At 41.6% G+C, this 17,012-nt stretch overlaps 1 protein-coding gene across 1 annotated transcript; it reads right to left on the bottom strand.

Moving 5' to 3' along the window:
- Positions 1-6,935: 6,935 nt before the first annotated feature.
- On the bottom strand, positions 6,936-9,102 carry LOC115673556 (uncharacterized). The gene is made up of 3 exons (XM_030595769.2): positions 8,470-9,102; positions 8,101-8,354; positions 6,936-7,406 (listed from the first exon to the last, which is right to left on the bottom strand). Exons 1-3 carry the CDS (start codon positions 8,953-8,955, stop codon positions 7,151-7,153), a joined length of 996 nt encoding a protein of 331 aa, XP_030451629.2. The 5' UTR covers positions 8,956-9,102; the 3' UTR covers positions 6,936-7,150.
- Between the last annotated feature and the right edge of the window lie 7,910 nt (positions 9,103-17,012).

Here is a 17,012-nt window from a genome sequence, read left to right as displayed (position 1 = left end):
GTTGAACGAGTTTTGCCAGTGTAGCAAAGAAGAGGAAGATGAGATGAAATGACAGTATGCAATGAATCGAGAGGAGGGGTGTCAATGGGTCGGGTCGGGCCGGATTTTCATGATACCCGACCCGACCCGAAATAATGGACATGTGTGCTCGGCCCGACCCAAAACAAGACCCGAACATGATATAACCAAGTGATCGGGACGGGTCGGTTCGGGTCGGGTCGGGCCGGGTTCCGTGTTTCAAACTCAACCAAACGATTTTATTCTTGCTTTCTCATCACCTCAAAAACCTGCCAAATTCATTCCACGCCCAAAAATGAATTTCTGATTTCCACGCTCTCCACTCGCGCCTATGCCAACACTCCCTTCTGCTTCCTGAGTTTCTATCTTTCCGCGCCGCCCCGTCTCCTCCGTTGCAGCACGCCGAAGATGCCCCTTCCGGCGCGGCCTCGCCGGTGAAGCCTGAGCCTCCCGAGGAGCCGCGAGGTGCGGAGTCAATTCTAAACAGAAAAGCGAGGTGCGAGGTCACGAGGTGCGCGACCGTGGCGGCGACGTGAAGTCCAATACAATTAGGCGCCAGTCCGAGGGTATGGTGCGATGACTCGTAAAGGGCTTGATGCCGCGACCCCATGCACGACAATAAAACGAAACAGAGCAGAAATCAGTGGACAAATCTAGAATGAATCAAAACCAATTTTACAGACCGGAAAGAAACGACTTGGGAGACACGGTGGCGCGTGAGGTTCTCCGGAGAAGAATTTGAAGCTCACTGAAGACCTGGTATAGACCGAATGCTCCGCTGTCTCTGTTTTTACTCCCCCACCGTAAGTTCCGAGGCTAGTCTGGAAGATGAGGGAGCTTCGATGGGCAGTTTCTTGCCGCATGATCCGATCCGACTCTTGTTGAAAGCTGACCACATTTAGCTCGACGAAATGGATGGCGATTTGAGACATTCGACAACGGCGACGAGCGACTCTGTCCCACTCTGACTGGACTGAGTTGAGCGAACCTAGCAAGTAGTGAGGGCTCGCTCGATGCAGCAGAGAACGGTGTCGCGCATGCGCTGATGGTCCACTCACCGATCGCCGACTGGTTCGCCTACAGCTTCTGCGGCGAATGTTGGTCTCTGTTTCGCTCTGTATCTGGTAAAGACCGCTCTGCGGTGGGCGACAGGCCGCGGCAACAACTCGAGTACCCATTGCGCCACGGCTGCTTGGCAGAGAGGAAGCAGAGAAGAAGCTGACGCGACCCCAACACCCGACCCGGTGGAGATGATCGCGAACGCCATCGCGCTCTGTCAATTCATGGCCCTCCCAGACAAAACCCGAGAAGAAGATCCGCTTCTGTTCGGTAAAAGATCCCTGTGCATGAGCGATGTGTAGGCGTGTGGGATGATCTGAAGCTGTCAGGGGAGACCAAGAAAGAGGACGGAAGAGCTGAGAAGCCTTTGTTCTTCGCGAAATTGGCGAAGAAACTACGAAGTGGCCGGCATGGATGGTTCGGAAGCGCTATCTGGCCGAAAGACCCCAAGATCTAGGGTTTCCTTATTTGGGTTTTTCTTGTTTGGGTTGGGCTTGGGTACCCGAACCAAATAAATTCAAAACATGACCCAATTATTTTTCTTGTTACCCAAACAAATTAAGACCCAACCAGACCAAATACGAAAATTTCCTGTTTGGATCGGGTCGGGTCGTGTTTGGACGGGTTTTTTTGACACCCCTAATCGAGAGTGAGTTAGGTCGTTTTCGTGGAACCCACCACAAACAGCTGGAGAGGAAGGAGACACACCTGGCAATAAATTGTCAAATGTACGACCAAGTGGCAACTACTCCCATGACGATGCGATAGTTACCTCCGCCCTTCTTTGACCGGTCAACAGGGTGACGTTACACTTGTGGATAGCCAGGATAATAATACCAACAGTTCCTGAATTTCGATCCAATGTGCAGTGTGATCTCTAAATTTTTAATTTATTCAATGTAGTCTATGAACTTTAGCTTAATATTCAATATAATCCCCGAATTTTTAATTTGTTCATTATAATCTCTAGACTTTTGGTATATGTTCAACGTAGTCCCTGAACTTGAATTAATGGAAAGATTACATTGAACATTTTTATATAGTTGTACCAAAATTTTATGGACGATATTGAGCAAATAAAACATTCAGGGATCATATTACATATTGAATTAAAGTTTAGGGATCATATTGCAAATCGAGTCAAAATTCAGGAACTGTTTGTGCCATTTTCCCTTTTTAAACATGGATATGCCAGATAGGGGTGTCAAAAAAGCCCACGTCAACCCGACCCGGCCCGACCCTACCCTAAAATTTCGGATATTTTGGGGTCGGGCTTAGTCTTCTTTAGAATAGGGTTTTTAAGTGTGGGTATTGTTAGAGTTGGGCTGGGTCGGGCTTTTTTGACACCAGTACCCACTTACCCAATACCCACAGCAGCAAAGATATTTTAGCATCTCCCGTTGCTCCTCTGCCAAATTCTATGGATAAGAATGGACTCCCAGTCTTCTTCACCTTCTCCCAATTGAAGCTCTGACGACGGCCTCTTCAAATGCCATGGGACTCGCTTCAGCCATTTAGAGTTGTGCGCGAAGCCCTTGTCTCTTCTATCCATCGCTGCGCGGGGCTTAACGGCCACTGCCGTGGCCGTGGCCGTGGCCGTCGCCGTCTCCGTCTCCGTCGCTGTTGCTGTCGCTTAGGCTCTCGTCTCGGTTCGCCTGCGCTCGCAGTCCAGATCGCAAGTCTCTCCTTCATCGCTACCCGCCCCCACGTTAGCTTTCTTTGACTGGTCTGAATTGGATGTGATTTTTCTTTTTCTTGGTTCTACAAATAATCGCACGCTCCATGGCCACTGCGCTCCTGTCTCTTGCTTGAGAAAGACTGAGCAGGAGGACGATTTATCCACCTCTAGTGAGATTTTGGCGTTGTGGCACCGGCACTGACCCGATCCTACCCTACCCGACCCGACCCATCTCTTGAAGTAAATGCTGAATAGGGTCTTGGGTAGGGGCGGGGCGGTTCAAGCGCGACCCTATACGTTTCCGGTCGGATAGGGTATCAAGAAAGCCCGACTCGACCCGACCCATTGACACCCCTAACAATTAACACCTCAACGGTCAGAAAACAAATAACTACGGCATAATCTTTACATATATTTTTTATATTTTTTTCTCTACTCTCTCTCTCTTCATTCTATTACTATTCTTACTTTTTCGCCTAATTTAGTAGTACCATTTTGAAAAAAAAAACAATTATTAAAAGAAAATGGATATATATCCCACAAAATGACATTTAGGGGGCGTTTGACAAGTTGTCAAATAATGAAAATTTCTGTTATTTTGTTCTTAGAATCAGTTTGGGAACAGAAATCCATTTGTTAAAATTTTTGTGCCCGGACATAAATTTGCAAAAAATTATTCCCAGAATCAGTTTTGGAACAAAATCAATAAGCAAAAAAAAGTAGCCTCTTAATTCTGGAACAATTTTTCCATTTATGATTTTTCTTGGTTTTCTTCTTCCTTTTTGGTTTGTTCCTCTTCTTCTTCCCAGTTTGCCGCCGGCCACACGCCAGCGTCAGCGAGGGTGACTCGCGACTGCGACAGCGAGGCCTCGCCTAGCCATGGTGAGGGCGGCGGCGAGGGTCGCAACTCCCTCGCTAGCCCTGGCCTGTGGCCGGTCGCCGACGCCGACGACTGGTCATAGCCAAGGAAGGGAAGGAAAAAAAAGGAAAAAAAGAGAAAGAAATATTAAAAAATTCAAAATATTATTAATAAAAAGAAATTTTGTATAGTTACTAAACGCATTTATGTTCTTTTTTTATTTTAAGAATAGAAATTTTGTGCAGTTACCAAACGCTTTCAAATGCTTAGAAATTGTTTTCGGGTACAGAATAAAAAAGAATTATTTATGAGCAGAATCAATTCTCGTGCATAGAATCGTTGCCATGCGCACCCTTAATAACTACGAAGTTATGTGTCTTCTTGCATATTTTTCAATGTTTATGTTTTACATTTCACGCTTTGCTCAATTTATATTATGATTACTTTTTACTGTATTTAAATGATTATCTGGAGATATATCAAAAAAATTTACAAATCTATATATATTGGTATTGCAATGAGATGTGAGGCATTGGTGTCTGGATGATGTGGTTTCCCTAGCATTATGGATTTTTTTTTAATTTTTTTCAATTTGAAACTTACATAAGAGATATCATCAGTTTATTGTAATTATGTTAACGCGGGGGAGGAAGTAGTTATGGTGCGAACAAAAATGTCATATTATTATGTAGTTCTTTCCAATCACATTGTAGAAAATAAATCCAATTTTATCATAGTAATAACAATGACAATGATGATGATAGATAGATCATCTATCATGATAAAGTTTTAGTAACAATAGAAAGATGTAACGGGGTTTGATGATTTGTCGTCCTTCTTTTTAATTGCCGAGATAACTTTTACGATCTTTCTTTTGTATTTTTTGCAATGTCAAAAAAATCGTTATGCAATTTTTAAATGTTCAATCTATATGTGCATCGCATTATTATAAAAAGCTGAGGGGCCATGAATTTCTGCACTAATTTTTAATTGCAAGAAATCGAGTAAACTAATCGATGCAATCCCTTTTTTCCTTTCCTTAGTGCATTATTTTCCTCTTTGGCCGACGTCTATGCACCATTCATTATTGATCATCGGATGCGAGCTGTGATTATTCGTTATACCGAGAGGTATAAAGACAAAATCATATCAACATCCAAGCTTTGAAGTCGAATTTTTAATTACTTTATATCATTATCAAAATGCTAGTTTATCTCTTAGAACTTGTTGATTCTATCGAGGTTGGATCTGGATAAGGTCAAACTCATTACAAAATTATATGCATGCGCTCCATCATTGGTCAGTACATATGGTGGTGTTATTAGAAAAGAAAAAAGATAATTACAAGAATCATTCTTGAACTTTAGTTTAATGTCTAATATTATCACAAACTTTTAATTTATTTAATGTAGTCCATTAACTTTAGCGCAATTTACAATATCATCCCTGAACTTTTTATTTGTTCAATGTAGTTCCTAAATTTTTAGTAAATGTTCGATCTAATCTCTAAACTATATGTCAACATCCAATGTTATTCTTCCATTAATTGAAAATGACGAGATTTGCTGGTTTGGCTTCCAATTTAGTAAGTCTGAACAGTGGGAAAAAAAATAAAAACGTTGCACATGGATTTTTCACGCGAGATATTCAACTCAAATCAAAATATAGTAAACCACGTCATCAAATAGCATAGATAATTATTATTTTTGTTTAATTGAAAGGATTATCATATTTAGGGACCACATTTTCGGTGTGCCGGTGGCGAAAAGGCCAGTGATGATTGATGGCTTCCTCTTGTGCCTATTCTACTAGAGAGGGAGGATTCAAGAAATTTCTTCCTCGTTTTGCTTGTGTTGCTTTGGAGAGCCAAATCATCGTAATACCAAAAAGAAAAGAGAAAAAAATTTTACCTAGAATTTTTTGGACAAAAATGCCCCTTCTTCGGGTGGCCGAAACCTTGTTTGAGACTTGCTTGCCCCTTCAAAGCTCTTATTTAAGATAAGTTTTTATTTGAAATTTTCCTCATAATGAACGGAGAGTTTCGTCTCTTCCGTGGAACCACCACAAGCAGATGCTGGAGTAGAAGAAGACAAAAAGACATTCCCCTTTAAAAAAAAAAGAGAGAATAAAATTAAATTTTCCATAAGTTTAATTATTCTATTTGGTCGCCGTTAAAGATGAGAAGAAATCTCGCTAATTTGGGGAAGATATTACTTCTTCACTTCAATTTTCTTTGCCTACATTTTCTCCATTACCTGTTTTTTGCTTCCAAACATATGCAAAAGTGGATGATGTCCATATTTGTCAGAACAATCGAAGGCATGAATTTACGGAAATTGCTTCTTAATAAGGAAGGGAGGGAAATGTGACTCATTTGATACAAACAGAAAAGACTAGTTATTCTATAGTTATTATTTCGATCCTGTAAAGTTGTGGAGTAAATTAACATGTTAAATGTATCCTAGGTTAGTCCTCGTGTGGCTTAGATTTATTTCCTTTTTCTCTTTTGCTCTTTTCCATCCCCAATTGGACGGCGCAGATTTATTCCCTTATTCTTTTCGTTTTTCCTCTTTTCCAGCCACCCTCTCTCTCTTTCTCCCCTCTAGAATTTACGCTCGCGACGTGAGATTTAAGGTCGCAACCTCGGGCAACGTCAAATCTAGATCCTAAACTTCTCTTATTATTGAAAAAAGGATAGAGAAAACTTCGATTGAAATTTCAATCAAAATACTTAGTTAACCTTTGGACGAACATTTTCCTTACCCAAAGGATTCTACATTCAAGATATATGACCTGAGACTTTTTCTTCACTTCGGAATGCTATTGCAGTGACAATAGGCATGTTGGAGGCCCAAAATTCAAATTCTATTTTCAAAACTTTCTAATTACAAAAGGGGCAAAGGCACCACCCTCTATATGGTTCCTCACCCCTCCAATCTCCATTTTTTTTTATTATATACTTTTTTTTAGGTCTTTTTTTTTTTTTAAATTTTCAGTCTTTTATGATGTGATGCACATTTGGCGCCATAGCAATGTCACTTGTGCAAAATGCAAAGGGAACTTTAATAAAAACGACACATTGACGTTCCTTCTAAGGAAAGCCGACAGAGTTGACGGAATGATAACCGTGGACTAGCGTGACAAGTCTTAGGATTCAAAGGCATAAAGTAAAAAGTTTTAGCATTATCATCACAAGTGTTAGGAGTCTTCTATAATTCTCCCAAAGATAAAAACAAATTACCTTTTTCTGTTACACCTTGAAAGGCGACAACTGTATTATCCTAAAGAGAAATGCCAAGTCAATGAAATTCGTACACAAAATGGATGTAAAACCAGTAATACAGATTTTTATCAAGTGTCGAATATTTGTCTGTTTAAATACTAAATCATATTGTGTTAGATCACTTCATATATCGTTACCATTGAAATACCAAACGACAGAAAAATATGAAAAGAAGACAGTTCAAGAAAGGCAATAGTTTCGTCCTTTATTATTGAGCAGCTTCATCCTTAATTGTTTTGCAGAGAGCACTAGATCATGGGGATGAGAATTTCTTGATGAAGTCATGAATGTGTGCAGTGACCTCCTCAGGCTTCTCTTGCTGGAGGAAATGAGCCACTCCCTCCATCACCACCACTTCTTCCAAGTTGGGCGCAACCTGCTTGAACCCGCCGCCGTGGATGTACTCCTTCACGCCGGGGATGTGATAGATGAGGTCCAGGTCCCCCACCACGAACTTCACCGGCACTTCGATTCGCGCTCCGGTCCACGGCGCCGATAGCTCCCAATTTCTGCGTTCGTAAAGGAGGTTATTGTCGGTCGGAATGGACTTGAGATATCATTTTGATTGCAACGCCAAAAGAAAGATTGAAAAAGAAGGAGAAGATTTAAGAGGCTACTTTTTATTCAGAAAAGAAAACAATCGTTTTAATTAAATTGAATACATTTAAGTCACATTTATTATACAATCTTAGACATTAGATTAGATAAAATAGCTCCTGTGGTCTGAGAATTATTTAGCCTAACCTTCTGGCGTTTTCCTCCTCATAATTCCATCTGCTTGAACATTGGGGGAATGTCAACGTATCCGGAGGGGGCAATTTTAGGCACAACAGAGGAACACGACTCGAACAAGATAGGAATTTATCGAGAGAAATCAAAATCCGTCACACTCGAGCAATTAGCTCGAAACCAACATCAATCAGCAGGTTTTCACGAGTAATAAATGCCTTTTGTAATCCCGTTGAAAAGCATTTTTGGATGGCACCAACTTAGTTAGAATGTATTGACATGTCATGAACTGGCGCTGTCCACCCATACATGACAGATCATTTTCGTATATCACTCAGATTTCTACCCCATCAATTTTCACCGTGACTCAAGCCAGATCACACAACCCCGAGAAGTGTTATTCAAATATTTATTGGTACCATCTCCAACATTCGACCTGTAAGAGAGCATGAGCTTAGAGAGAGAGAAACGTACAGGTCCAAACAACGATAATAGTTTAATCCTCCGGTGAAGCCAGTCCGGCTGAATTCGGCGGCGTAGTAGTTGATGTCATCGTCGGTCAGCCAAGAGGGCAAGTCAACCGGGCGGTCCTGGAATAGTTTGGTCATTCCTGAGAATCCTAGGTCTTTAGGCACGATCAGTGGGCCTGGATTACGGCTCGTGAGGAAGAGCTGAAAGATTTTGGCAGTATCAGCTTTTGCAAGGTCTTCTTCCATCTCTCCAGGTTCCTATCAAGTATAAAAGATTACATGCATAGTCAGGAAGGTAACTATAAAGTTCCAAATCTTTAAAAGATGAAGCTCAAGGCAAGTCAGATCTCGACTTTACAACGCTGACCCTCACCTGAAACCTGCAAACGTAGTAATCATCTCCGTACATCGCCCTCACCGACTCCAGGGGCTTCCTCTCCGGATCACTTGGGAACCACATGCGGCCAGGGCACCACGGGACGCTCGTGTTGACCAGCGCCCTCACTCGGTCGGGTCTGAAGAGGCACAGGTACCACGCGATGAGCGCCCCCCAGTCGTGCCCCACCACGAACACCTGCCCGATTCCCAGCGCATCCAGCATCCCCACAAGGTCCCCCACCACGTGGAACGCCGAGTAGGACCCCACGCACGGCGGTGCGTCGGTGCCGCCGTAGCCCCGGAGGTCAGGCGCCACGGCACGGTAGCCAAGGGCCGCAAGGGACACCATCTGGTGGCGCCACGAGTACCACAGCTCCGGGAAGCCGTGGATGAAGAGGACCGTGTCGGGGCCGTCGCCGACGGACGCCACGTGCATGTTTATGCCGTTGGTTCGAACAGTTGCGTGCTCGATCTTCTCCATTTTTTCGACGTTTTCCTGTTTCGTTTCAGTTCTCTGCTGAACGAGTTTTGTGAGTGTATCGAAGGAGAAGGACAGACGAAACGAGAGTATATAATCAATGGAGAGTTTGGAGAAAGAAGACAGAATGACGTTTCCTACTAAAACAAGGAGAATTAAGTCATATTTTCCTTAAGAAAGGGCAATTTTTTTCCCTTTTGTCGCCGTTCACCTGTACAAGATCGGAATTGACGGATTTGTATTATGTGTTGGAACGTATGTTTAGAACTCATCGCTTTATAAATCAGAAGTGTACAAAGGCTGTCACGTACATGCCTACATGGTATTTCATACGGGCAATTTTTTACTCCAATCATGCCTCTAATTAGTAGGCTGTAATGTACATATCCCACATGAAAGTTTAACTGAAATTAAGTCTTTGTTTGGAAAATTCGGATGAGGAATTGGTATGGAAAGAAATGGGTGGGCCAAAAGCCAATTCTTTGTTTGCACTGGACAAGAACGTTGTTTGCACTGGACAAGAATGTTGTTTTCACCGTCCAATACTTTCTCATTTCAATTTGGTCACAATTTCCAAACAAATTAAATTTCAATTCTTTATCTTTTTTTCACCTTCACTTTCAACACTCCAAACAGTGAGTAACTCCTTTTTCTTCACTTCAATTATCTTTACCTGAATTTTCTCCGGCTCCTAGTTTTGCTCCCAAACACACTTTAATAGCGGATGATGTCCATGTTTGTAACTCGATAAAAAAAAAATTAATAAGGAATGAAGAAAAACATGACTTGTGTAGGATTTCCATCTTGCGAGGTTATGGAACAAATTACTGTCTTAAATGTACCCTTTTAGGTTAATATTCATTGTGCCCATTGTCGCGACCTCCCCGAACCGGCCCCGCCGCCTAAGGTGGTTTGGCTAATGGATTACTAAGTTAAACCTAGCTCGAGCTCTCCCAAGCCCATACCAATTCGCGACTTAAGTTTAAGTTGTTAACATGCAAATCAATTTTATCTAGGAGTCGCCACTAATCGATTTTGGTGGGCCGATTAGACACCCAAATGAAACACGGGAGGAATGCTTCACTTCTACGAACCAGAGATTCAATGGGTACGGAGACTTGATTACACTAGCGATCTACTAGTGCCCTTTCGGTACCTAAACTTGATTACTTGCAAATTAACGTACTAGGTAGCCTATCGAAAAAGCTAAAATTCCGTCTAACCATGCTAAAAATAGAAAATACCAACCAATAATTTAAAGACGCGCAACCAAATAATCACAAGGAAAACAAGCAACCAGTGACCTAGCATCGTCTCTAAAAAAGAAAAGGCAATCAAAAGCCCTAAAGTAAAGCCCTCATGGCTTATCCGATTTTTGGGAATTTTTTATAGGGTTTTTTCTCATTCTTTTCATTTTTTTGTTTTGAGTTTTTAACCTAAAATCTAGTGAAATTAAGCCCAAACTGATTTCTGAACATCTCCTAATTTTCTGATTTTTTTTTGAATTTTTCTGAATTTTTTAATATTTTTTAATTTTCTGATTTTTTAATGTTTTTCAGACTTTTAATATTTTTTTGGGTTTTTAAATATTTTCGAATTTTTTGGAATTTTTAATATTTTAATATTTTTTTGAATTATTTAGTATTTTTTAATGTTTTAATATAATAATTCCGGACCGGGTCCCCTGACCCGATCCGCCCGACACATGACCCGGGATCCCCATTCCCTGCTCCTTTCTATTTTTTATTTATTTTCCCCTCTTTTCCTTTTCTTTTCTCTTTTTTTTGTTTCTTTTTCTTTTTCTATTATTTCTTTTCTATTCTTCATCCCCTACGTGCTTTTCCAGAACTTCTCCTCTGTTCTTCACCGAGAGCTCTTCAACACACCACGCCGGGCACGCCGCTCGGCCTCCGACCGACGACGCGCGTCGCGAACGCCGACGACCGACACCGGGCTCCCACTCTCACCACCGACATCCACATCCGCCGAACCGACAGCTAGTACCGAGCACGAGACGACACCGCCGACCAAACACCGATCTCGACTTCTATTTTTTTTATAACTCCACATCTCAACCAGATCTAAAACCCTAAACATATACTCACATAAAACACATGATGCAAGGTTGGGAAAAGAACTACGACGGCCTCCAACTGCATGCGTGGATCCGGCGACAAGAATGGCAACTCTGGCAAAGGCTTCATCAAAGGCCCACTCGGACACACGACCAATATGCCATCACAACAAAACAACACAGAATCAATCACCAAACACTAATATCAGAATAAACAAACGTGAATCTAAGATTTTTACGGGTCAACGTGGTGACTGCGGTTTAGGTTTTCATTCGGGCATTTCATCGAACAAGTGGAATGTGCCTAAAACTAAGGGTTTCTAAGTGGATTTCAGCGGGATTCAAAGGTTTTTCTTGATAGAAATCGCTCAAGAACACGTCCTGAAGGTGAAAAGAAGCATTTTCCTCGTCTTGCGGTGCTGGGCGACCACCGAATAGGCTCGGTGTGCCCGGCACCCGAGAGGCAGGGGAGGGGGAAGCGAAACGGGGGATGAAAAAGAGAGACCCACCTGGTTCAAGGCCAACCGGAGCAAGGCGCGACGACCGGGGGAGTTCGGCAACGGCTCAGGCGGCCCTCCGGCGAGCGGGCGAGACTCGGGTCTCCCGACTCCCTCGGCTCGCTCACGGTCTCCTCTTTCTCTCTTCAAACTCTCTCTTTTTCCTCCTTTCTCCTCTCTGTTTCCTCCCGTTTCTCCTCTTCTCCCTCTGGAACTCTCCCTCTCTCCCTCGGAACTCTCCCCCCTCCATGCCTCTGTGTTCTCTCGCTCTCTTTAAGCTCTCCTCTGCGCGTACAGATTGCAGGTTTTCCTTTTTCGTGTGAATGTCGCCAGGTTTACAAGTCAAGAAACCTTTAGATAAGATAAGACAACCTTGCCTCCACTTCTTCAAGCGACAGCTTCTTTGTAAAGTCCTTATTTTCACTTGAATCATCCCAATCGAAGAGACTTTGGGAAATGGTTGTAATATTGGTTCGGCGAAAGTCTCGAAAGGCTCGAAAATTCTCAAATGGGATTTAGGAGTTGGTGATTATCATGGCATCATTACCATATCATCCAATCTTTTTGAAGGCACTCGACTTTTGAAATCCAACTTGTCTCGAAAGTCCATTGACTAATCATTTTAATGTAAGAGCTTTGCTCTTTTCTCTAATGACTTTTGCATTTGCAATGATTTTTTTTTGCAAGCATTTTGCTTTTGACATTCCCCTTTTTTTTTCATGAGAATTTTCTCTTGATGCAACTTATTTTTGTTTTTTTGCTCTTTTTTTTTTTACAATGGGCATTGGCCTTGCTTTTACCAGGCACACTGCTTTTTCATGCCCCCTAGTTTTCATTTGACTTTTGCTCTTTTCATTTTTTGAGCTTTTAAAACTTTTGAGATGTTTTTCACACTGTCTCATGAGTACCAATTGTCTTGATAAATCACGTGCTTTGCCCCAAGGTGTAGGGAGATAATCACCATTCGGGCTTTAGAAATGAATATTCGGGCTCAACTTGGCGAACAAAGGGTATGAGTGTTTGGATAGAGAAAGAAATGCTCCTCTTTATTTTGGGATGTTTCAAGCTTCCATAAGGACTCACCTGAAGTTATCACAAAAAGATTAATACAAGTAAGGGCAAAGAAGTCTTTCTCATCTTTTCCTCCAAAGAACGTCAACCAAAACCTCCAAATTTGCCCCATTGTAGGGTGGTTCTTGACAGGGGTATTTTGTAGAAATTCTCCACATGTAAAGGCTCAAAGGGGCTTGACTATGGTCACCTGTAATGTATAAGATATATAAAAGAAATGCCTCTTTTCACCTTGATCCATGTACTACTCGCGAATGAATCCTCTATCATCAATCAACACGGGTTTTCTATTCTGCTCAACTCTCAAAGTTTTTATGGGATGTGTTTGGGAATGGCTTGCCTTTCCTCATTCTAAGTATTTCTCACTTGGCATGATTAACATCTCCCTTTCATTTTGTTGAGATCATCATGGATTGATTAATCTCCACAGGGAATTTTGATTCAAAATGAATGATCCGCCAAGCACCAAGGCAATTTTTGGATAAAGATGATATTCAAAAATTTTGTGAAAAGTTTGCTTTCGCAGTTCTACTTTTGTGCTCTTTTCTCAAATACATCAGAAATTCCCCTATTTTTTCGTGAAGAAAATTTTCATTTGATTTTCATTCGAATTTTGGAGGAAGGGTACTTACCTGCGGTATGGCGATCTGGTAACCCTGTAAAGAATAAGAAAGAATGTGTTAGTTAAAGACCCTTTTGGGATTGGAAAATTGGAAACGATACAACATTACCCCTCGTTTGCATTTGTCCTTCAGGTCTTTAATGCTTCCTATCAAAGGAAAAGAGAATCATGTCAAAAATGGTATTAAAATGGACAATTGGAAACGATACCATTTGCTCTCATTTGAATTTTCCTTCCCGGGTATTTGACGACTCCTATCAAGGATAAAAATGGAACATGTTAGGAAAAGAATACAAAGGGTAAATTGGAATCGATACAAGATTACCCTTCATCCGCTTTCGTCCGCCTTTGACTTTTTGGCACTTCTTATTTCAACGTTTGAGGGCATTGTCCCATGGGTGCCTTCCCTTTTCATTGTAGCAAAATGGATGATTTGTCTTCATCGTGCTTTCTTGGAAGAAGGTGTTGTCACCTTGATCAAACACATTGTTTTGTCTGCTAAATGAGAGATGGGGCGAGTCGTTTCCATTCTCAGTTGGAATAATTCGGGAACGATATACACCCTTTTGTTTTGGGGATAGCTCAATTCTGGACTAAGTTGTCCTCTTCGTGCAATCTCATCGCTTGAGCTTTTCCTTTGCAACTCCTTCCTCAAAGTTGCTTGATATTCCCTCTTAAGTGTTTGGAGGCACCGCCCACAACATGATCTGCCCTGCATTTATCTGTCTGGCATATGTCTCTTTTGCATCCATTCACTTGTTATAGGAGAAGGAACTTACTCACAGGCCTGATTATACTAAAGCTACTTGCCCCAGCTGGATGACACTCGCCCCAGTCAGATGCTTTCTCTTCCGGAGACTTCAGTATGTTCAATACTCCTTCATGCCTTCTTACAGACACTTGTTTAATTTTCATTGTCCTTTGCTCGGGTCTTCCACCTTTGATCATCTTGACTACTCGTGCCCCCGACAAATTTTCGCATGTCCCTAGTTTGATGGACAGAAGTTCTTCAAATGCACTATTTTGCCCCGTCATGACGCAACCTTTCATTTGTCACAATGGGATGGACGGTTTGGCCTCGTCATGTCTTCCTAGTTGGAAGCATTATTGCTATGGTCAAACACATTTCTTTATTTTGTGTTGAACCAGTCGACTCCATTTTATTATACTTCATAGGCAATGATTACTCCTTGGGTAACTTGCCTCATTCGTCATCTGCGGAAATGAGATAAAACATATTATTCTCATTCTCAATTGGGCTGAATTTAGGAACGGTATACACCCTTTCATGACGAAGTTGATAATTTTGTCTCTAATGCTTCCTTGGCGGGGATGAGGGGGAGTTCATCGCGCTCCATGCTGAATCAAATGTTTTCCTGTGCGTCATTAGTGGGGATGTTGGCTTCTTGATCACATGCACTTCGTGCTTTAGTCAGATAATTTTAATGTACGTTGCTTCGCCATGCTCTTGTCGGGTCTTTCATTCAAATCCACCCTAGGTAAAAAAGAAAAGGAAGTATCATTTCTATATTAAAGTAAATGAACTTTGAGAACAAAATACACCCTTTTTCATTGAATTGGACGGCTTTGACATTCCATGCCCCCAGTTTGTCTCTCGATTACGCATCTCTTGGTGCTCCAATGGGTCTGTTGTGCGATCCTCATCTTCATCCTCCGCGGATACAACAGTGCCCCTCTTACTCTTATTTGAGAGTCGGCTATTCTTGAATCGTTCTTTTTGTCAAGTGGGTGATCATCTGACATCGTTATTTTGTTCCGATTTGCGTATGCCTCGTAAATCATCTTTTGTACAAGTGAGTACACAAGTGGAGACTCCCTATTTTGAGGGACTCGGTGGCACGTTTTCAACTCGTTCCCAAACGGCCTTCACCCTTCGCCCCTTTACCTATTTTGACAAAAATGAATGAACAAGTCAGTTGTTGTACAAAGAGTTCTTATTGGAACGATTACAGAGTTACCATCTCACGATGTCCTTTTGCAAATCAACCTGCAAAATTGGCCAGGTGAAGAGATACAATTTTATGCAAGTCATTCTTGAAATTCAATTTCAAAACATTTTGAAGGTAAAGCATAAAAGCCTAACTCGATGACTCAATTGGAAATACTGCAATTACTTTCAAAGGACAATGATCTAAATTAGAACCTCATTACTCAAAGACGTGAGTTGCGTGATTACAAAAATATCGATTGGGTTCACAATTAAAACCCAAATCAGAAAACATTGGTTCCCAATAAGAATAAAAATAAGGATAAAGTTGAAAAACTCTTGAATAGAGGAGTGCAAACAAACAATTCTCGTTCTAACTCTAAAGTACACTTCCTTGCATGATTAAGCAAGAGAATTCCAAGGGATGACTGTTACGCATAACCTGCGAAAGGAAGACAACGTTAGTATGCGAATGAAAAAGTGGTCTTTCGCTGATGCCGCCTCTTATGACGAAAGCGAGGCAACAATACATGCCCCCATGGTTCCTATTTGTGGGCATTTAGTATTTCACCAAGATTTCATCGTAAGTAAAGACATCATTAAAAGATCAAATTGCGGCTATCAATCAAGCGCCCTTTTTATTCCAAAAGTTTCATCGCAAAATGCGGCATATCAAATTTGAAAGACTGATTTGCGATTTCATTTTTGCAAAAATGAGGTGATTCCTATTTTAAAAAATTAATACACAAAAAGTGATTTGAATTTTGATTCCGAAATGTGAACAAGAAAGAATTTTATTGAAAATGTGATTTCAATTTTATGCCCCAAAATACAATCTTCACTTGAAAGAATTTTTGAACAAAAAATGTGATTTTAAGCCTATAACTGAAAGTTTAGACAAAACCATCTGTTTTGGTAGGGCCAAATCAAAGGTGTTTGAGATTTATGCTCAAGGTTCATTGTCAAGAGTGATTGCCTGAAATTTTCAATTATAAGCTTAGATCACCTAGGGCATTCGATTGATTTCCACAAATTTCAAGAATGAAAGTTTGAACCAAAAGTGAACAAGTAAAGAGAGAAACCATACTTACATTGGATGACAAACTTTTAATCACATAAACATGCGAATGTAACGTGCGGCTCGATTTCTACTCTAGATGGCTCAACAAATTGGAGTTACGAGGGTGGGATGACTAGTTGTGGCCTCGCGTACTAAGCCAAGTCCTCGTAACTCCGGCTCAGTCAAGAATGATACCCCAATGCGACGCGGCCTCGCGAGCAAAAATAAGCATCCTTGACACCAAGAAAGAAGTTTTCGGGATTGAGTTGGGCAACCTCTACTACGCGGCCTCGCGGTCGAAGTCGTATCCAACTCAATACCATCCTAACCATTCCTAGTGCAGCCCAGGTCCGGCAACATGGTTGTGTGTGCAACAGTGTAGTGCTAAAACATTTAAAGCATTCACAACAGTTTATAAGCAAACAATGCTTCAAGCATCTGAAAAAATAAACATTCATTCCCAAACTCCAAACCTGCAAAACAAAGAGTCAACAATTACTCCACCCCTTATAACTCCCAACCTACAAAACCATTTAACACTTTGTTAGCGGACTTATCTTAGCCTTCACGATGCGCTGCCATAAGACCACATTAGTTAACAAGCAATCAAGCTATACTAGGCCTAAGTCCTCAAGTCCCCAGCGGAGTCGCCAAGCTGTCGCGACCTCCCCGAACCGGCCCCGCCGCCTAAGGTGGTTTGGCTAATGGATTACTAAGTTAAACCTAGCTCGAGCTCTCCCAAGCCCATACCAATTCGCGACTTAAGTTTAAGTTGTTAACATGCAAAT

This window comes from Syzygium oleosum, unplaced genomic scaffold (genome assembly GCF_021117445.2).
Source record: "Syzygium oleosum isolate NSW1041296 unplaced genomic scaffold, Sole_v2.1 Sole_v2.09, whole genome shotgun sequence".
In the NCBI taxonomy this organism is placed as follows: Eukaryota; Viridiplantae; Streptophyta; class Magnoliopsida; order Myrtales; family Myrtaceae; genus Syzygium; species Syzygium oleosum.
The sequence above is the reverse complement of the archived record's forward strand: the minus strand, read 5'-3'. Positions and strand labels throughout refer to the sequence as shown.

Excerpts from the sequence above, each read along its gene's own strand:
- LOC115673556 (XM_030595769.2), bottom strand. The coding sequence starts at position 8,955 with ATGGAGAAGATCGAGCACGCAACTGTTCGAACCAACGGCATAAACATG. Across the intron at positions 8,355-8,469 it reads ACTACGTTTGCAGGTTTCAG|GAACCTGGAGAGATGGAAGA; the intron begins GTGAGGGTCAGC and ends TATACTTGATAG. Across the intron at positions 7,407-8,100 it reads TATTATCGTTGTTTGGACCT|AAATTGGGAGCTATCGGCGC; the intron begins GTACGTTTCTCT and ends TTACGAACGCAG.